General features: G+C 47.6%; 3 protein-coding genes across 4 annotated transcripts in view; 2 read left to right on the top strand and 1 right to left on the bottom strand.

Annotated features, from left to right (window-relative positions):
• The window catches only part of LOC106600087 (rap guanine nucleotide exchange factor 4), a 41500-nt gene extending 38086 nt beyond the window's left edge, over positions 1 to 3414 (top strand). For both annotated transcript variants that reach the window (XM_045714829.1, XM_014191432.2), the window contains exons 21-30: positions 471 to 568; positions 1088 to 1213; positions 1320 to 1396; positions 1516 to 1617; positions 1746 to 1836; positions 1945 to 1995; positions 2079 to 2166; positions 2282 to 2346; positions 2765 to 2819; positions 2971 to 3414. In XM_045714829.1, the coding sequence (XP_045570785.1) occupies positions 471 to 568; positions 1088 to 1213; positions 1320 to 1396; positions 1516 to 1617; positions 1746 to 1836; positions 1945 to 1995; positions 2079 to 2166; positions 2282 to 2346; positions 2765 to 2819; positions 2971 to 3098 (881 nt within the window). In that variant the 3' untranslated portion in view covers positions 3099 to 3414. The remainder of the gene's footprint in view (positions 1 to 470; positions 569 to 1087; positions 1214 to 1319; positions 1397 to 1515; positions 1618 to 1745; positions 1837 to 1944; positions 1996 to 2078; positions 2167 to 2281; positions 2347 to 2764; positions 2820 to 2970) is intronic.
• A 1424-nt stretch (positions 3415 to 4838) lies between these two features.
• LOC106600095 (mitogen-activated protein kinase kinase kinase 20) lies at positions 4839 to 15950 on the top strand. The gene is made up of 11 exons (XM_014191439.2): positions 4839 to 5486; positions 7516 to 7603; positions 8368 to 8469; positions 8718 to 8783; positions 8974 to 9002; positions 9109 to 9246; positions 9423 to 9509; positions 12038 to 12112; positions 12970 to 13076; positions 14233 to 14371; positions 14585 to 15950. The coding sequence occupies exons 1-11, from the start codon at positions 5328 to 5330 to the stop codon at positions 15410 to 15412; spliced, it is 1818 nt and encodes a 605-aa protein (XP_014046914.1). The 5' UTR covers positions 4839 to 5327; the 3' UTR covers positions 15413 to 15950.
• Positions 15447 to 20773, bottom strand: part of LOC106600100 (dynein axonemal heavy chain 11-like) — a 158859-nt gene continuing 153532 nt past the window's right edge. The window contains 8 exon segments of the mRNA XM_045716035.1: positions 15447 to 16500; positions 16588 to 16728; positions 16874 to 16986; positions 17067 to 17182; positions 17510 to 17692; positions 17816 to 18058; positions 18148 to 18267; positions 18373 to 18564. Of these exon segments, the coding sequence (XP_045571991.1) occupies positions 16253 to 16500; positions 16588 to 16728; positions 16874 to 16986; positions 17067 to 17182; positions 17510 to 17692; positions 17816 to 18058; positions 18148 to 18267; positions 18373 to 18564 (1356 nt within the window). The 3' untranslated portion in view covers positions 15447 to 16252.

The raw sequence follows: 20773 nt of genomic DNA, 5'->3' as shown, positions 1-20773 counted from the left end.
GTTTATGGTAGAGAAATTAACATTCAAATCTCTGGCAACAGCTCTGGTGGACATTCCTACAGTCCGTATGCCAATTGCACGCCCCCTGAAAACTTTGTGGCATTGTGTTGTGTGACAAAACTGCACATGTTAGAGTGGCCTTTTGCTGTCCCCAGCTCAAGATGCACCTGTGTAATGATCATGCTGTTGAATCACTTTCTTGATACGCCTCATCTGTCAGGTGGATTGATTATCCTGGCAAGGTAGAAATGCTCACTAACTGGGATGTAAACAAATTAGTGCACAGCATCTGAGAGAAATACGATTTTTGTGTCTATGGAACATTTCTGAGATCATTTATTTCAGCTCACGAAACATGGGACCAACAGTTTACACGTTGCGTTTAATATTTTTGCTCAGTATACATATCATTTATTGCTGTCATTTTTATATTCCAACGTGTTTGTTTGTGTGTGTGTTCTCCTGTACAGAGAAGCAGATGCTGAAGCCCAATGACGTGTCCGTATTCTCCACTCTGAGCATCAACGGGCGTATGTTCGCCTGTCCCAGGGACCAGCTGAATGCTCTGGTGAGAGAGAACGAGGACTAGAAATATGGCAATATGTTGTCCTTTGAGACACAGCCATACTGTACGTCAGGGAGCATCAACACGGACAATTTTTTTTCCTTTTTTCTTGAGCGGATGGTCACTTGGCCGGAACATAATTACAAATCATTTGTAGACTGCAGATTTACCTCAAGAAGCCTAAACAGATATGTTTCACAAAAACAGAATCATTTCAAGCCTTGCTTACATTTGTATACGATCACATATACAGTACCTTTCTATTATGCATGGGAATACTTTGAAACAGATTTCCAAAATGAACATCACTTGGAGCTGATTTGCTAGTGTTTTTAACAGTATTTTATGTCCAACAATACATCAAATAATTTGCTCAGAAAACTTGAGGGGCCAAATAAAGTCACCGGCGTGCCAAATTCAGGCCTGCGGGCCACCAGTTGGGGAACCCTGCTAAACATCATAGGTTATTGTCTACACGACACTAATGTGTGTGCGTGTGTGTGTGTGTGTGTTGTGTGTCAGACCCCTCTCCCAGACCAGGAGGGGCCCTCAGCGGGGTCCATGTCCAGTTTTGAGCTGATGAGTTCTAAAGACCTTGCCTACCAGATGACCCTGTACGACTGGGAACTCTTCAGCTGCGTGCACGAGGTAGACACACACACACACCCTTTCTGAGACGAGAGAACCAACCTGCCCTATTTCTTTCTGTACACCTGAACCCTATAATATGTGTCCCGTCTCCTCCCTGCTGCAGCATGAGCTGTTGTACCACACGTTTGGTCGTCAGAGCTTCAGGAGAACCACCGCCAACCTGGACCTCTTCTTACGCAGGTCTGATTTGAATCAAACATGATTTGGAAGTAACTTCTATGCCATTTTTTTTCTAGGCAGGTTGTTGGTACATGTTAGTGTGTTATTTGACCCGGGTGGGATTGTGTGGTCGTGGTCAGGTTCAACCAGGTGCAGCTGTGGGTGGTGACGGAGGTGTGTCTGTGTGGTCAGCTCAGCAAACGGGTTCAGCTGCTCAAGAAGTTCATCAAGATCGCTGCTCAGTGAGTGAGGCGCACGCAAACAATCAAACACTGACTCGCTCTGTAGATGCGCGCGCTTGATAGAGAGTTGATGGTACGGAAACGCTTCTTCAGTCTCTCACTGAAGTTGTTGATGTTGCTTTCTCCAGCTGCCGGGAGTTTAAGAACCTGAACTCGTTCTTTGCCATCATCATGGGTATGAGCAACCCTGCAGTCAGCAGACTCATCCAGACCTGGGAGGTGAGCCATGACGACTACTACTACAGTGTTAAACTACTGCCAAATTACAGCTTCTCTATTCGTCCACTAAAAACTAACGCCCTTAAACCGTTCTCTTTCTGTTGGCAGAAACTCCCCAGCAAGTTCAAGAAGTTCTACGCTGAATTTGAAAGCATGATGGTGAGTTGCTCTTCAAAGACCGATTTTCCATTTGACCCCGAAGTGGACAGTATTGACCTTTGAACCGTGATGTGTGTTAACAGGACCCGTCCAGGAACCACCGGGCCTACCGGCTGACCATCACCAAAATCGAGCCGCCAATCATCCCCTTCATGCCCCTCCTCCTCAAAGGTAAGCCCCGGTTACGATCGTTAGGCAAGCAACGGGAAACCGTTTCCAAGCGGAAATCGAGGTGAGAAAGTTAACTCCTCTGTTTCAAACGGTGCTTTTTCTGTTCTCTTCCCAGACATGACTTTTAGTCACGAGGGCAACAAGACATTCATAGACAACATGGTCAACTTTGAGAAGATGGTGAGTATACACAGGCGTTCATAAGATGCTTATAAACTCTTCATGCCACTTGAATGTTGTAGTCATAGAATTAGATTTTCAGTATGAACAACCTTCATAGAACATGAATACAACTTATATATGACATGTGACCACTGGTTTACCACACCCCCCCAAGTGGTTCTGTGGGGGCCCAACCCAAAAAACAAGCATATGAACTCGTTATAAACCATGGAAAAATTGTCTAGAATAGCATGAGATTAGTTATAAAACGGCACATTTCCCTCTCTGCCCCATGGTAAAATGTGTAGAATTTCAGGGAATGATCTGTTTTCTTAAACAATAAAATGGGTTGGGAGGTGGGGGGCCTTGCTCGGATCCTGCACGGGGGGGGTGTTACGCCACTACATGTAACACTGCTGGTTGTTGTGTTTTCCAGCGGATGATAGCAAACACCATCCGGGCAGTGAGACACTGCAGGAGTCAGCCGTTCAGTAAGTCTCTGATCTATCACTAACTGGTGATCCTTTCAGCTGGACCCATAACAATAGGCATTAATAATACCTCTCTCTCTCTCTCTCTCTCTCTCTCTCTCGCTGTCTCTCTCTCTCTCTCTCTCTCGCTGTCTCTCGCTGTCTCTCTCAGACCCTGAGGTGTGTCAGCCCAATAAGAACCATGCGGAGGTGAGGGGCTACGTCAGAAAGCTGTGTGTGATTGACAACCAGCGGACCCTGACAACGCTCTCCTATAGGCTAGAGCCCCGCAGGACCTGAGCCCACCCACCATCACGGTAGTTACACGTGTGACGTCATACAGAACCCTCAAGCCTCTGCGAGAGATCACAGGTAACCTTCATCACTGTGACATCACATGGCTTCATCTGGAGAAGTCAGACCTCTGACATCACATGGAATTCTTAGCCCTCTATGACATCACACAGAACCATCAGCCTACGCGACATCACATAGAAGAGCGATGATTAGAGACCCGAGCCGCTTGTTAAGTGTAAGGTTACTGTACATGTAGGTAGAAAACTGCAAGTACTTAAAGTGACTGAAAAAAAAAAAATCGGATTTAAAAATGAAAAACTATAGATTTTAGGTCTTTTTAGTGATTATCAGTATCCCTTACTATAAGCAGATGTCAAAAATATGAAGAAAGTATATTGTACCAGTTTCACAAATACCAAGATATTTGACATAGTGTTATAGAGAAGCAAAACCCCTAGCATTGTTAAAGCACTGTTCTGAAATCTTTCCTCAAATTGTTGCGTTAAAGCACAACTCATGTAGCATATTGTTATTTCTGTTTAATCAGTCATCCTTCTCAGTTGTGTTCTCGTCATGTACTTTTGTAGATACGGTATATTTGACTTGTGTCTCTTGTTTTACCTCAGGACCTCATTCTGATGTCAGTGTGTTGAGTGTCTCGTCTGTCTGATCTTTAAATAAAAAATGATGTAATATAATAATCAAAACGTTTGATGCTGGCGGTGGTTATTGCTGATCTGGTCACTGTTTTTGTCCGTGAAAGTGATGTCACCCTCTCTGTCCCCAGTTGATGATGTCGTTCCTGGTTGGTCATTCCAGACTGGTGATGTGACTGCCCCCCTCATTCCGGATGTATGTGGTGGGAGTGTGTTTTTAGTTGCTGAGTGAGTAAGAGACAGGGTTGGTTGTCAGGCTAGAGAATAATCGTTCTCTAGACCTGTGTCTGACCTGTGGGTATGTGTGTGTGTGTGTGTGTGTGTGTGTGTGCGTGTGTGTGCGTGTGTGTGTGTGTGCGTGTGCGTGCGTGCGTGTGCGTGCGTGTGTGTGCGTGTGTGCGTGTGCGTGTGTGTGCGCGTGTGTGCGTGTGTGTGTGTGCGCGTGTGTGTCTGACGTGCGTGTGTGTGTCTGACGTGCGTGTGTGCTGACGTGCGTGTGTGTGTCTGACGTGCGTGTGTGTGTCTGACGTGCGTGTGTGTGTCTGACGTGTGTGTGTCTGTCTGACGTGCGTGTGTGTGTGTGTCTGTCTGACGTGCGTGTGTGTGTGTGTGTGTCTGTCTGACGTGTGTGTGTGTGTGTGTGTGTGTGTGTGTGTCTGTCTGACGTGTGTGTGTGTGTGTGTGTCTGTCTGACGTGCGTGTGTCTGTCTGACGTGCGTGTGTCTGTCTGACGTGCGTGTGTGTGTCTGACGTGCGTGCGTGTGTCTGACGTGCGTGCGTGTGTGTCTGACGTGCGTGCGTGCGTGTCTGACGTGCGTGCGTGCGTGTCTGACGTGCGTGCGTGCGTGTCTGACGTGCGTGCGTGTCGTGTCTGACGTGTGTGTGTGTCTGTCTGACGTGTCTGTCTGACGTGTGTGTGTGTGTGTGTCTGACGTGTGTGTGTGTGTGTCTGACGTGTGTGTGTGTGTGTGTCTAACGTGTGTGTGTGTGTGTGTCTAACATGTGTGTGTGTGTCTGACGTGTGTGTGTGTGTGTGTCTGACGTGTGTGTGTGTGTGTGTCTAACATGTGTGTGTGTGTGTGTGTGTCTGACGTGTGTGTGTGTGTGTCTAACCTGTGTGTGTGTTTTGTATAGAAGCAATGATCCCATGCATCCCCTGGATGCCAGCAGCCTTATTTGACCTGACAGCAAGAGGTCACACACAGAACATCCACCCATACATACACTGGAAAGAAGAGAACAGGCTGGCGAGCAGAATGTGATTAACGGCACACACACACACACTTACACACTCTAATCTCTCGCTCTCCTTCTCGATCCAAGTGTGTGTGTTCTGTAGTCTCACCACAGGGTGGCGCCTCAGCACCTGGCCTGACCGAGGGAGTGAATGAGCTCTTACTACATTTACAGAGAGGCTCTCTGCGGTCTCTCTTTTCATTCTCTCGCTCCCGGAGTCCATTCTGCTATCGGGTGTGTGTGATCAAACGTATTCTCCCGCCTACCTTTTCTCTCCGTTCCGGATCTCTCAGTTTGCTCAGAGCGGCTGTGGTCGAGTGTGTGCGCGCGCCAGTATGCCATGTCGTCTCTGAGTCCGTCGTTTGTCCAGATAAAACATGAGGACCTGCGGTTCTATGAGAACTGTGGAGGGGGTAGCTTTGGGAGTGTCTACCGAGCTCACTGGATATCTCAGGATAAAGAGGTCGCTGTGAAGAAACTACTCAAGATCGAGACTGAGGTCAGACACACACACACAGTCACACACACACACACACACACACACACACAGTCACACACACAGTCACACACACACACAGTCACACACACAGTCTCTCACACACAGTCTCTCACACAGTCTCTCACACACAGTCTCACACACACACACACACACACAGTCTCTCACACACACACACACACACACACAGTCTCTCATACGCACACAATCACACACAGTCTCTCATACGCACACACACACACACACACACACAGTCTCTCACACACACAGTCACACACACACAGTCTCACACACACTCCAGCGATTTGGTATGCCTTTCCTCCATACCAGCCGTTTTGATTTGAGAGCTCTCCTGTTTTCTCTCCACTTGCCAGTGTGTTGATTTTGGTTTCAACAAACCTCTCCTCTTCCTCTCATTGTGGAGTACAGTACTGGTTTATAACACCGGCTACTCCTATTGTATGAGATAAGGTATGGGCTAGCTGTCTCTTAGGTGTGTGTATTTTACTCTCGTGTAAATACTGAAGTTCAGTGATTCCTAACCAAATTCTGGGTGATGGACATGGCCCTCCCTTTTCTTCCGGTGACCCTCACAATGAACAAAACACTACATCCTGCCACATCCCAGTCTGAAGTTGTGACCCAGTATAAATTGGTTTCCGACCCAGCAGGAAACCATGTTGTGGGTTATAGTGACCTGGCCTGGCAGTGACACTGTCATAAAACCCACTGGCTTCTTCCCTCGAGGGCTGAATAACTGTTAGTATATATGCTGGCTGGGGAGCTGCCAATCACATGCCCACGCACATACACGTGCCCGGAAAAACAGACCCATGTATGCATGCACATACTCTGCAGGATTTTTTGCTTTGAGAAACTCTAGCGTTAATGTTTGGTTAAAATATTTTATTAAAGTCTGGATCGCGTCAAATGATCATCCTCCATGACTATCCAGTAAAGGGCCGATTTTCTAAGTTGTTTTGTGTTTGACACATGGCCTGTTAGTGAGTTCATTGATTGCGTGGTTGCCGTGTCGACGTTGTGTTCCTAGGTGCTCTGACCCGACCCTTTAGTGTGAGGAAGTTTATACACTACACAAGATGCGGAGCAGAAGGGACTTTCTGTACAACCCTCAGATTGCTTAAATCAAATGTGACAGTATGCATGTCGTAGAATTAAGAATTAGACACTGCAATTTAGTAGGACTTCTGACTCACATTTATTTAATTTGATTTCACCTTTATTTAACCAGGTAGGCAGGTTGAGAACAAGTTCTCATTTACAACTGTGACCTGGCCAAGATAAAGCAAAGCAGTTCGACACATACAACAACACAGAGTTACACATGGAGTAAAACAAACATACAGTCAATAATACAGTAGAAAACGTCTATACAGTGTGTGCAAATGAGGTAAGACAATAAATAGGCCATGGTGGCGAAGTAATTACAATATAGCAACTAAACACTGGAGTGATAGATGTGCAGAAGATGAATGTGCAAGTAGAGATACTGGGGTGCAAAGGAGCAAGATAGCTAGATACATAAATAAATACAGTATGAGGATGAGGTAGTTGGATGGGCTGTTTACAGATGGGCTATGTACAGGTGCAGTGATCTGGGAGCTACTCTGACAGCTGGTGCTTAAAGTGAGGGAGGGAGATGTGAGTCTCCAGCTTCAGAGATTTTTGCAGTTCGTTCCAGTCATTGGCAGCAGAGTACTGGAAGGAAAGGTGGCCAAACAAGGAATTGTCTTTTGGAGGTGACCAGTGAAATATACCTGCTGGAGCGCGTGCTACGGGTGGGGTGCTGCTATGGTGACCAGTGAGCTGAGATAAGGCGGACCTTTACCTAGCAAAGACTTATAGATGACCTGGAGCCAGTGGGTTTGGCGATGAGTATGAAGCGAGGGCCAGCCAACGAGAGCGTACAGGTCGCAGTGATGGGTAGTACTCCTACTGTAAGTTAAATACTGTGCATATGTTCTCACTCTCTCTCCTCCCTACCAACTCTTCACCCCCCCCCTCTCTCCAGGCTGAGATTCTGAGTAGCCTCAGTCATAAGAACATTATTCAATTCTACGGCGCCGTACTGGAGTCCCCCAACTATGGCATCGTCACAGGTCAGTGTGTGTGTGTGTGTTTCCTTATACACATTCTGATGGACATGGAACCGCAGGTCCAGGATCAACATTTAGCCTACTGAGTGTGTGTGTGCTGAGTTTCCTGGCAGGACATTTGTAACCTAACCCAGGATGTTTTTTATGTGTGTCTACTTCATGTGGTCATATGGTTGATATCAGCTCTGTGACAGCACTGCCCATATGACTTACAGAACACACTACCCTGTGTGTGTGTGTGTGTGAGCCTGATGTGCTAAGCTGTGTTTGACGTTTCTCAAGTCGTTGTGATAAATTAGTTCAGGTTGTGAGTGACAGGAGGCTGCAGAGAGAACCCTGTTCTCTCTCTCTCTGTGTGTGTGTGTGTGTGTGTGTTTATTTATGCATTTATGTCTGTGTGTTTATTATGCACTACCCTGTATGGTATATTTCATGTAAACTGTCCTTGGGATTTAGCGAGACATTGTTAGACACACTACAGTTATTATTGAACTTTTCCTGTCGAAAAACAATATCCCAAGTATAAATACAGTAATATATACACACTTAAGGGTAAAAAAAAAAAAGAAGTTTTGAAAAAAATTATAATAATTTTAAACAACTGCAAACTTCAAGGAGATGGTCTGATGTGATGTCATCGGCCTCCCCCTCGCTTGAGGAACAATAACATAACAGGGAGGGTCCACCAAAGAGAGAGGTCGATGACATCACGTTCTCTCCAGTCGGAGAACCCTGGGTTATAGTGTGCGTTGTGGTCTACTCTACAGAGTATGCGGGCGGAGGTTCTCTGTATGAGTACCTCTCCAGTGAACAGAGTGAGGAGATGGACATGGAACAAATCATGACCTGGGCCATGGAGATAGCCAAAGGTAAGGCTAGAGAGAGAGATTGACCCATGTTTTATGTTCTCCTGTACCTAGAGAAACCTTTAGCATGCTCATTAAGCCCTTTGGTACAGCTCTGTCTTCCCTAAAGGCAATAGGGGGCATATTCTCATCTGGTGTGAGGATCAGTGACTTGTTTAGAGACTGGTAGCCGTTGTTTAGCCGAGTTGTTAACAGTTTCCTGGTCTGTTATTGGTTCGTGGCTGAGGATGTTTAATGTTTCTGTTGAATAGGAATGCACTATCTTCACTCGGAAGCCCCAGTCAAAGTCATTCACAGAGACCTCAAGTCACGAAACGGTAACCAAATGCACACGCACTCCGCAACCAAACGTATATCTACCCACCAGGACATCCAACGTTGCACTCTCTACTGCTGCTACTTAGTCATTTTCAGACATGAACTAATGGCTATAGATACATGCAAAAATCACAAGTAGAACCCCCCCCCTGCTTGTGAACTCACTCAACTCTTTGTGTCTCAATACAGTGGTGCTGACAGCAGACAAAGTGCTCAAGGTACAGTCGGGATAACTAACCATTATTGTATGCGCCGCTCAATGTTGGATTATTTTGTAACCGAGCGTCCCAATGCTGTGTCTCTCTCTCCCCGGTGTGTTGGCAGATCTGTGATTTTGGAGCGTCTAAGTTCCAGTCCCACACCACCCACATGACAGTGGTGGGCACCTTCCCCTGGATGGCCCCAGAAGTCATACAGAGCCTACCTGTATCAGAGACCTGTGATACCTACTCCTACGGCGTGGTGTGTGTGTGTGCGGGGAGGCATCTAAAATGTTCTACGTCAAGTGGTTTTTCAGGAGAATATGTCCTGTATCATCGTGTGTGTGTGTGTGTGTGTGTGTGTGTGTGTGTGTGTGTGTGTGTGTGTGTGTGTGTGTGTGTGTGTGTGTGTGTGTGTGTGTGTGTGTGTGTTACCAGGTGCTATGGGAGATGCTGACACGGGAAGTTCCATTTAAAGGCTTCGAGGGGCTGCAGGTGGCTTGGCTGGTGGTGGAGAAACAAGAGGTACACACACACACACACACACACACACACACACACACACACACACGCCCAAAGACACATTGTTCTGATTTAGGATTAGTTGAGAACTTCAAGGGGCTCAGTTTCACTCGCAAATAAAAGACGGTCATATGCACTACCGAACATAAAACAAACACGCAAGCACCGAAACGAGCAACACACACAGAGCTGGAGTAACAACGTGACTCTCTCATGCTTTCCGCTGTGAGGAGGGTAAGGGGTATTTTTAGGGTTGATGTCAGCTCTCTGCTCTTGTAAGGCATGGGTACTCTGCTGTGGAGCTAGGCCAGGACCTGTAGTTTTACTGTGTGTGTGTGTGTGTGTGTGTGTGTGTGTGTGTGTGTGTGTGTGTGTGTGTGTGTGTGTGTGTGTGTGTGTGTGTGTGTGTGTGTGTGTGTGTGTGTGTGTGTGTGTGTGTGTTAGGCGGGTTATACTCTGTGCTTAATTTGTAAATCGGGAGGTGCAGTAACTAAAAGTGAGCGCGGGTGGGGGGGCTGACCTGGGGAGCTCTGAGGAACGCATGAAAACAAATCACCTTTATGATAAAGCATTGCTGTTAAACAATGCTATTCGCTCAGTAGTCCTATTTGGAAGTTGATACAATATTTTGCTGGCCTACAGACAGATTAGTCTTCTCTTCTCAGCCTGGAGCCGTTTGCTTTCCAACCTGTGTTTTCCCCACAATTGTATTTGACATATTGTGGAAAGCCTGTTTTGTCTGCATGCTGTTCACCGACAGATTTGCAGTGCGTTCCCAACTGTAGGCTATGCCTTGTTATGGGGCTGCACACAATCCACAGCCAGGCTTTTCATTTTTTTTTAATATAAGCTATTGATCGGCTGTGGCTGAATTATAGACCTACTCCTGGTACTCCTGGTGTTTGTATTCTGAATTATTTCATTTCAGTGAATCTCACTCTAGTTGCGTGAGAGATTCAGGCCCGCTTCTCTCTCTCACCGCCGCAACGGCCAGGCGTTGGTCTGTCTCTAGGCTACAATGTTGCTCAAACCATCAACCCGGGCCGACCCAACGCCAATCACTTCCTGGAATATCAGGCATGTTTTCACATCACTTTTTTTTTTTTTTTAGGTGGCAGGAGAATTACAGAGAAGGCAACTCCAATTAACACTGATTGCTTTTATTGGAGTTTTTACATTGCAAATAGCGAAAATTATTCTTCATGCCAGGAGAGGTACCTGATCCGGGCAAATAGGTTCCCGGAACGAAAACAGTCCAAAACTGAGAAGGGCCCGATCCTGTTCCTCAAATTAAGCACTGGTTATACTGTGTGGAAGGGGGTTCAAACTGTGTCTGTATTCCAGTAATAGTGTGCTGCCCTGTCACCCATAGAGATCTGAGAACATGATTCCTGAGTATCCCAGCGTGCTTTTGGATGGGGTCCAATAGTAGTCCCTAAATAACCAGAGAGGGGGGGGGGACCATTATACTAACCGTTACTGAGAGAGATTTATTTCCGTTTTAATCCCCCCCAGAGTAAACTGTTTCCATATCCCCCTGCCCTTCTCATTGGATGTATCCTGTAACCCTGGTCCAACCCTGGTCCTCCAGTAACCCCCAACAGTAGACGCTTCCATTGTAGTCCTGGACAAACACACCACATTCAGCTCTTTGAGGGCTTGATGATTAGTTGACGAGTTGAATCAGGTGTGCTTTTTCCAGGGTTACAATAACAAGGTATAATGTCGGGGGTACTGGAGGACCAGGGTTGGACCAGGGTTACAATAAAAAGGTATAGTGTTGGGGGTACTGGAGGACCAGGGTTGGACCAGGGTTACAATAAAAAGGTGTAGTGTTGGGGATACTGGAGGACCAGGGTTACAATAAAAAGTTGTAGTGTTGGGGGTACTGGAGGACCAGGGTTGGACCAGGGTTACAATAAAAAGGTATAGTGTTGGGGGTACTGGAGGACCAGGGTTGGACCAGGGTTACAATAAAAAGGTATAGTGTTGGGGGTACTGGAGGACCAGGGTTGGACCAGGGTTACAATAAAAAGGTATAGTGTTGGGGGTACTGGAGGACCAGGGTTGGACCAGGGTTACAATAAAAAGGTATAGAGTTGGGGGTACTGGAGGACCAGGGTTACAATAAAAAGGTATAGAGTTGGGGGTACTGGAGGACCAGGGTTACAATAAAAAGGTATAGAGTTGGGGGTACTGGAGGACCAGGGTTGGACCAGGGTTACAATAAAAAGGTATAGAGTTGGGGGTACTGGAGGACCAGGGTTGGGAAACGCTGCTATAACCTGTTACTATGTACTGCCCCTCCCCACCCCCTGCCTCTTACTGGAATTGAAAGGCACAGTCAGCATTATACTGTAACTGATGGGTCACTGGTTAAACTCCCTGCTGATCAGGGACTGTGTCCCCTCTAAGACAACATTTTAATGGGGGAGCCGCCGCATTTCCTACTTCATCTTGTGAGTGTGTTCCTATGAATGTAAGATTCCTCTGAGTTTATATGTGTGTGTGTGTGTGTGTGTGTGTTCCAGAGGCTGACCATCCCCACCAGTTGTCCGCCTAGCTTCGCTGACCTGATGAAGAAGTGCTGGCAGGCCGAACCAAAGGTGAGAGGACAAAGGTCAGGGCTACCACACAATCTCCATATCTGCCTCTGGAGACTCCAAATCCTGCACACCCGATACACTGAGTGTACAAAGCATTAGGAACACCCTCCTAATATTGAGTTGCACCCCTTTTTGCCCTCAGAACAGCTTCAATTCATCGGGGCATGGACTCTACAAGGTGTCGAAAGCGTTCCACAGGGATGCTGGCCCATGTTGACTGCAATGCTTCCCACAGTTGTGTTGAGTTGGCTGGATGTCCATAGGGTGGTGGACCATTATTGATACACAGGGAAACTGTTGAGCATAAAAACCCAGCAATGTTGCAGTTCTTGACTCAAACCTGTGCGCTTGACACCTACTACCATACCCCGCTCAAATGCACTTCAATCGTTTGTCTTGCCCATTCACCCTCTGAATGGCACACATACACAATCCATGTCTCAATTGTCTCAAGTCTTAAAAGTCCTTCTTTAACCGGTCTCCTCCCCTTCATCTACACTGATTTGAAGTGAGTTTAATAGGGGACATCAATAAGGGATCATAGATTTCACCTGGATTCAAACGGTCAGTCTAGATCATGGAAAGAGCAGTGTAGTTCTCCAGGGCCAGAGTTGGACACCCCAGCAGCTGGTCTTGAACTTACGACCCTGAGCTCTCAAGGCTAGCTCATTATGAGCTGTTACAGAAGCCTGAACTGTCGATAAAGTCCTAATGTGCTAACTTGACAGTGGTCATACTACAATTAAATGTGAGGCATATCTGAAAGATATCGAGCACGTGTGTGTGTGTGTGTGTGTGTGTGTGTGTGTGTGTGTGTGTGTGTGTGTGTGTGTGTGTGTGTGTGTGTGTTTTTCTAGGAGCGTCCAGTGTTTAAGCAGGTGTTGGGGACTCTGGAGACCATGTCTAAAGACAGCAGACTACCAGAACAATGTAACTCCTTCCTACACAACAAGGACCAGTGGAGGTACAATTACAGTTTGTGTGTGTGTGTGTGGGGGACTCTGTTTGAAACGTGTGTGTGTGTGTAATGTATGTGATATGCAGGTGGTACAGTAAGCACAGTCTGGATTGTTTAAGCTCCATCTTTCTGCAGCCAGACACAGGACAGAGAGCAGCTCTCACTGTATACACTCACAACCTAACAAGAGGCCCCAGTGTGTGTGTGTGTGTGTGTGTGTGTGTGTGTGTTCTCAGGAGAGAAGCTGAATGCATGACCCTGCTGGCTCGTTGGCTTTAGTCTATAATAAGACTCTGGAACCTATCCATGTAGGAGATTCCTCTACTTAGCCTGTTTCCACCAGAGAGAGAGAGTTCACAAAAGAAGCATATAGGGGGGCAGCTAGAAGCCAAGTATGGGGAAAAACAGGGGAGCTGTGTAGAGAGAGGCAGAAATGTAAAGAGCGCACTTGAAATATAAAAACTGAGCAGGAGAGAAGAGGGACCGAAGAGAGACTAGGAGGAGAGAGAGGAGGGGGGGGGGGAAGAGGGTGACAGATTCTGTTTGTGTTTGACATGAGTGTGGCAAGCTAATCAATTATGAGGGAGGTATGGAGAATCGGTGGAAAGATCTGGGTGAGGGAGGGAGGGGGAATTGAGGGGAAGAGGGAGGGTTAGTGATCGAGGGAGGGGAAACATTGAGGGCTTTAAGAGGTGGAGAGAAGTAGGGATAGAAGGAGAGGTAAGAAGTGCGACTGGGGGTTGGAGAGAGGGAGGAGTTTGGAGAGAGGGAACGAGGGAAAAGTTTAGGGGGAGGGAGTTATGTCCCTGCGTCAGATGTCTGTGTTTATTTAGGTGCTGTGAGAGCTGCTGGTGTTTGTGTGTGTGTGTGAGCGAGCGAGAAGGAGGGAGAACATTCCATTATGGCCATTCAAATCATAGACTAAACAGTGCCACATGCTGGAATAAACAGGCAGTACTAGACAACTGCTAGGTTTCAGATTACAGGGCTTTCAAAACAGAAACTAGATCCCCGTACCGTCTCTTGAAAGGAACATAGCTTACCTTGATAATAGTTTACTAAGCCACTGTCCCCCAGCTTCTAACATGAGCATTGATGACCAGGTATCAATGGAAGTGGAGGGACATGGGCATATGAGTAACAGTAGCTCTCCTCTCTGTAGGTGTGAGATCGATGCCACGTTGGAGAGGTTGCGGAGGCTGGAGAGAGACCTGAGTAGCAAAGAGAAGGAGCTGGAGGAGAGAGAGCGAAGACTGAGACTGTGGGAGGAGAGACTGATGGAGAGGTCCAATGTCACCCCTGTGAGTAGCCTACATATTTGGCCGGGTTTCAAAGACCGTGACGCTTCGTTCATGAACATTTTTCTATTTGTTTTACAACCTTATGAGGTTTAAATATCAGAAAACAGTCATGTTGTATGGGGTCAAAGCCCCGCATCCCTAGAGTAACAATGAATTCATAAAGAGTGGTGAGGGATGACATCTGGGTTGTCCCCATCTCTTTCTCTCTTTCAGTTCTTCTCCCCCATAGCATCAGGCATCAGCTCGGAGTCGTTCTTCCGTTCTCAATCTCAGGAGTCCAACAGCGCCAAGATATCCTGCCTTATCAGAACCCTCAGCAACGGAGAGAGGGAGAGGGGTATGGAGGGAGGGATAGACAGGGGGATAGGGGGTTTCCAGTCCATGATTAGGGGCTTCTCAAGCAGTCTTGGGGAGACGGATGGGGATGGAGGGATAGAGGTAACCTGGGGGGAGAGGGAGAAGGAGAGGGGGACGGAGGGAGGGATAGAAGGGGGTCGGCTGCAAATCATGCTAAAGGGCTTCCAGGGTGGGATGGGAGAGATGGACGGGGAGACTGAGAGGGAGGAGAGGGGATGGGGGGAGACTGGGAGACAAGAGGGATGGAGGGAGGTAACGAAGGAGGAGAGGGTGGTGGAGGGAGGGAGTATGGAGGGAGGGAGGATACAGTCCATGTTTAGGGAGCTGAGTGGGGGGAGTATGGTTGGGTTTGAGGATATGCTCTCTCTGGATGATATTGGGGGGATAGAGAGGATTGGGGACATGGATATGAATATGAACATGGGGGAGATATGTGACCTTGGGGGAGTAGGGGTCAGGGGTGACATGGCTAATGTTGGGGTCATAAGTCATAAGGTCAGGAGTGAGTTAGGGGTCAGAGGTCAGGGGGTGAGGTCGGGGGTACAGGTGAGCATGCGGACCACATCCAATCAGAACTCTTCTAAGACATGTAGCGTGCGACATGGAACCAAAATCAATATGGCCGCCGCGACGCTGGACATGAACATGATGGACCTGGGCTGGTCTGACGACGACAGTGACTAGGAGAACACACAAACACAATTTTATTTTTTTTTTAAATTGAAGCCAAATGTATACACGCCCCTGTGTGTGAGGACTGTGGGGCATAATAGTGACGAATTATGAGCAGTGTGGAATTCCTCCTGCTATCTGTCATGTTGTTCTAGGCCCGGTTTCCCAAAAGCATCGTAATAAAGCTCATCGTAACGTTCATAGTTTAAAACTATAGGATCCTATGCTTGTAAGGATGAACTTAGCCTGAAGCTGCTTTTGGGAAATTGTGCCCATTGAAGCTTTTAAAGTGACATGTAACTGATGTGCCATATTAACAAGTGTTACATAGACCATAGAGCACTTGAACATCACTCATCAGTAGAGGCTAGGCCTAGGTAAAGGGTACCATCCAATGTTTTCTGCTTTTCGACTTGTACACTTGTTAGACGATACAGTTGATTTGTTCAAAATACTAAGCTTTGAATTAATGGGTTCTTACTGTGATCAAATGTGTGAAACTATTTTGCAGCTTGTACTGTATTGTTTTTCAATAAATTCCTGAAAAATACAGATTTTTATTTCTATTCTTACTAAGTCATATGAAAAAATGTCAAATAGATGAATACATTTTCATATAGCTTTCAGGTGCTAAAACAGTACTATACAAATTCCTTTTATATTTCTATAGTAACATAAAACCTGGTTCTAGGGATTATGTAGTAACACGCATGTATTTTACATAAAATAACTTCTCTCACACTTAGCAACATAATACACACCCTAGGAATAGCGAATGAAAAAACGACATTGCTTCGTTCCAACCAGTACCCACTTGGCTGGTCTCCCTCCTCACCCCCTTAACCCTTGCCTCTACACACTGAGCAGCAGGGCCACCCCAGCCAGTACCCACTTGGCTGGTCTCTCTCTGGTCTTGAGGCTGAAGGTCCAGACATACGTGGTTCCTCTCAGCTTGGTCTTGTACAGGGGACACTCGTAGATGTTACGCGTCTCCTGTCTGTCGTTCGGTACGGCTCGGACTGAGATGACCGGCATGGAGGGGGTTAACTCCTTCAGACGAGCCTCGGCGATCACCCCACCCTGAGTGTCCCATCTTGCACCTGGGGGAGAAGGAGGGGGAAGGGTGAAGATGCATGAACTAGGATGTATGTGCTCATGGGAAGGGGGGGGGCGGGACGAGTGTATACCTTCCATGTATAGTCCGTATACGTATGCTCCCTCTCTGGCCGGCTGGTTGAACTCTTCCTTAAATTTCTTAGTCACATCCACAGTCAGGTTCATCTTATCTAACGGCCACTCATTCTTACGAGCCAGAGACTGCATCACCGCTGGAGGGAGAGAGGGGGAAATTGAGGGAATCATTCCACTAAACGGAGAATACCAAGAGGCAACTGACAGTTACAACATAAGTTGGTGACATAATTAAAAGTGGTTGGGTGTGTTGTTTTGTAGGGGGACGTGTGTGTATGTTACCTGTTAAGAAGGACTGTGGGTTGAAGAGTCCAGACAACCAGATGACGGTGGGCAGAGCCAGGTCCTGTGTCCAGCTGTCCAGCTCTCTGCAGCGCAGCAACACGTCATTATACCTGGTAAACACACACACACGTAGCAACACATCATGTTGCGTACACGTTGGGGCAGTGGGAGAGTACACCCAGTGACTCACCACTGGGCAAGGCTGTAAGTAGAGGGGTAGGCCAGTTTGGTCCAGGTGTCTGGGACGTTATCGAAGAACAGAGCCGCCTGGATCTGCTCCATCTCTGAGGAGATCGCCAGCTCACCCTGAACGGAGAAAAAAAACAGCGCTGTCGTGAGCCAAAACTACCCGTTCGCCCTTATGTCTTCCATCAGTCAGTCTAATTTACCAGCTGATCATGGGCTCCCGAGTGGCGCAGCGGTCTAAGGCACTGCATCTCAGCGCAAGAGGCATCACTAAGTAACCTGGTTTGAATCCAGGCTGCATCACCGTGATTGGGAGTCCTTAAGGCGGCGCACAATTGGCCCAGCGTCGTCCGGGTCATTGTAAATAAGAATTTGTTCTTAACTGACTTGCCTAGTTAAATTAAGGTTAAATAAAAATACATGTAAAAAACCTAGCCCCTAACCCACCTTCAGCCCCAGGTCCAGCTCTTTGAGTGAGCGGCGTATCTCGTAGATGAGCGTGTTCATACGTTCACACTCCTGGAAGCAGACCAGGATGTATGGTGATCTCTCCGCTGTCTTAGACGTGATGTCTGACATGTTGTACTCTTCTGGAAGCTTCTCCAACACCTCGTCTAGGATGGTCTTCACCTGCAGAGAGGATGAGAGATGAGTGTGTGTGGGGTCCAGTGTGTGTTTTTAAATGTGTGTTTCTGGTATGAATTGTGTGTGTGTGTGTGTTTAAATGTGCATGTGTGTGTGTCTCTCATACACCTTCTCCTCTACGGTCTGTGAAGCCCCCTCTCCCATCACAGAGTCAGGTGACTGCAGCTCCAGCAGTGTGTGGAAGAGGTTATCAGAGGTCACCGTCAGAAACTCTATCTCTGCATTGGGGTGTAGCCCATAATGCACCGGGCTCTCATGGGGCAGCATCTCATCTATGTAACCGTGGTAACCCTGGTAGTCCAGGTTGGAGGGAACCACAAAGCCCGGCGCCAGAGCCAACTTCCTGTCAGACTGGTGGAAAGGGTGTGGGTTTCTTTGTAACACTATCATCACAATCATAAACCACACACACACACACACACACACACACACACACACACCTGGTTGGGCTGCATGTATTCCTCCAGGTAGGTTCGACAGAGTCTTCTGTCCCAGTCGTCTGTGATGTGACCTCCGTACATGATCTCTCCAAACAGATAGCGCAAGTCCTCCCACGGCACCTGAACACACACACACGCCAAATACATGAACAATGACTCCTCATCAACATCATCAATCATCATCACTATCACCATCCTGATCACTATAACACGGTAAACGGTGACCTGTGAGTTGGCCTCCAGGTAGTTGTAGAGCACATTGACAGAGATGGTGAGGTCTCCAGTGTTAAAGGGGTATTTCCTGTTCCAACCCTGAGGACCGAACTTGCGCCTCTCAGCCACACAGGCATGAAAATAACACAGAGAGAACAGGATGGTCTTAAACTCCTGCTCTCTACTGCACTGATCCAAAATATCCTAGAGAGAGAGAGAGAGACAGAGAGAGATATTTGAGTAACTGTTGTATGATTTTTCTATTTCTTAAAAAACACGTTGAAGTGTAGCTGTATAAGCTTTTATTTGAGCTACTGCTGGTTCTTATGTTGCGTTTTACATGAAAAGGCAATTTAGCCTACTTTTATAGCGCATTTTAAGCTAGCCCTCCAGTCAGTCCTGACATAGAAGAAGTCCTGTATGCTCCCCACTTCAAATAGCCATTATAGGCGCGCACCTATTCGTCCCCAGGCTAAATGCGCATTATTGGAGTAGATTGCTAAAGTGAAAGTACTAACGCAGAATTTAGGGGGAATAAGAGTCTGATGGTGAACGAGATAAACGGGAACCTGACAGAGCTGCCAATATAATTTGACAGACCATTGAGATCCATTCAAAACACTCGCCAGATACATGTTATTCAGCCATTGAGGCCAGAAATGTAACGCTGTGACGTAGAAGTCACTCAGAGCTTATTTCGTTTTCAATTTATTGAGCTAGGCTATAGCAAATATGAGGCAAATTCTATCATGGCGAACATCAGACATTATTTATTTATTTTTGCCAACATCATTCTCCTCTTCTGTCTCTGCTGCTAAAGCCACTTTCTACCACTCTAAATTCCAAGCATCTGCCTCTAACCCTAGGAAGCTCTTTGCTACCTTCTCCTCCCTCCTGAATCCTCCCCCCCCTCCTCCCTCTCTGCGGATGACTTCGTCAACCATTTTGAAAAGAAGGTTGACGATATCCGATCCTCGTTTGCTAAGTCAAACGACACCGCTGGTCCTGCTCACACTGCCCTACCCTGTGCTTTGACCTCTTTCTCCCCTCTCTCTCCAGATGAAATCTCGCGTCTTGTGACGGCCGGCCGCCCAACAACCTGCCCACTTGACCCTATCCCCTCCTCTCTTCTCCAGACCATTTCCGGAGACCTTCTCCCCTACCTCACCTCGCTCATCAACTCATCCTTGACCGCTGGCTATGTCCCTTCCGTCTTCAAGAGAGCGAGAGTTGCACCCCTTCTGAAAAAACCTACACTCGATCCCTCCGATGTCAACAACTACAGACCAGTATCCCTTCTTTCTTTTCTCTCCAAAACTCTTGAACGTGCCGTCCTTGGCTAGCTCTCCTGCTATCTCTCTCAGAATGACCTTCTTGATCCTAATCAGTCAGGTTTCAAGACTGGGCATTCAACTGAGACTGCTCTTCTCTGTGTCACGGAGGCTCTCCGCACTGCTAAAGCTAACTCTCTCTCCTCTGCTCTCATCCTTCTAGACCTATCTTCTGCCTTTGATACTGTGAACCATCAGATCCTCCTCTCCACCCTCTCCGAGTTGGGCATCTCCGGCGCGGCCCACCCTTGGATTGCGTCCTACCTGACAGGTTGCTCCTACCAGGTGGCGTGGCGAGAATCTGTCTCCGCACCATGCGCACTCACCACTTGTGTCCCCCAGGGCTCTGTTCTAGGCCCTCTCCTATTCTCGCTATACACCAAGTCACTTGGCTCTGTCATATCCTCACATGGTCTCTCCTATCATTGCTATGCAGACGACACACAATTAATCTTCTCCTTTCCCCCTTCTGATAACCAGGCGGCGAATCGCATCTCTGCTTGTCTGTCAGACATATCAGTGTGGATGACGGATCACCACCTCAAGCTGAACCTCGGCAAGACGGAGCTGCTCTTCCTCGCGGGGAAGGACTGCCCGTTCCATGATCTCGCCATCACGGTTGACAGCTCCCTTGTGTCCTCCTCCCAGAGTGCTAAGAACCTTGGCGTGATCCTGGACAACACCCTGTCGTTCTCCACTAACATCAAGACGGTGACCCGATCCTGTAGGTTCATGCTCTACAACATTCGCAGAGTACGACCCTGCCTCACACAGGAAGCGGCGCAGGTCCTAATCCAGGCACTTGTCATCTCCCGTCTGGATTACTGCAACTCGCTGTTGGCTGGGCTCCCCTGCCTGTGCCATTAAACCCCTACAACTCATCCAGAACGCCGCAGCCCGTCTGGTGTTCAACCTTCCCAAGTTCTCTCACGTCACCCCGCTCCTCCGCTCTCTCCACTGGCTTCCAGTTGAAGCTCGCATCCGCTACAAGACCATGGTGATTGCCTACAGAGCTGTGAAGGGAACGGCACCTCCATACCTTCAGGCTCTGATCAGGCCCTACACCCAAACAAGGGCACTGC

Source organism: Salmo salar, chromosome ssa03, assembly GCF_905237065.1.
Source record: "Salmo salar chromosome ssa03, Ssal_v3.1, whole genome shotgun sequence".
Lineage (NCBI taxonomy): Eukaryota > Metazoa > Chordata > Actinopteri > Salmoniformes > Salmonidae > Salmo > Salmo salar.
Note: the sequence above shows the minus strand (reverse complement) of the source record. Positions and strands in the feature narration are given on the sequence as shown.

What these genes read in the sequence shown, in the direction of transcription:
- LOC106600095 (XM_014191439.2), top strand. Translation starts at nt 5,328, where the DNA reads ATGTCGTCTCTGAGTCCGTCGTTTGTCCAGATAAAACATGAGGACCTG. An exon ending in TGGTGGTGGAGAAACAAGAG is followed by an intron (nt 9,510 to 12,037) that starts GTACACACACAC and finishes TGTGTGTTCCAG; the next exon opens with AGGCTGACCATCCCCACCAG. An exon ending in CACAACAAGGACCAGTGGAG is followed by an intron (nt 13,077 to 14,232) that starts GTACAATTACAG and finishes TCCTCTCTGTAG; the next exon opens with GTGTGAGATCGATGCCACGT.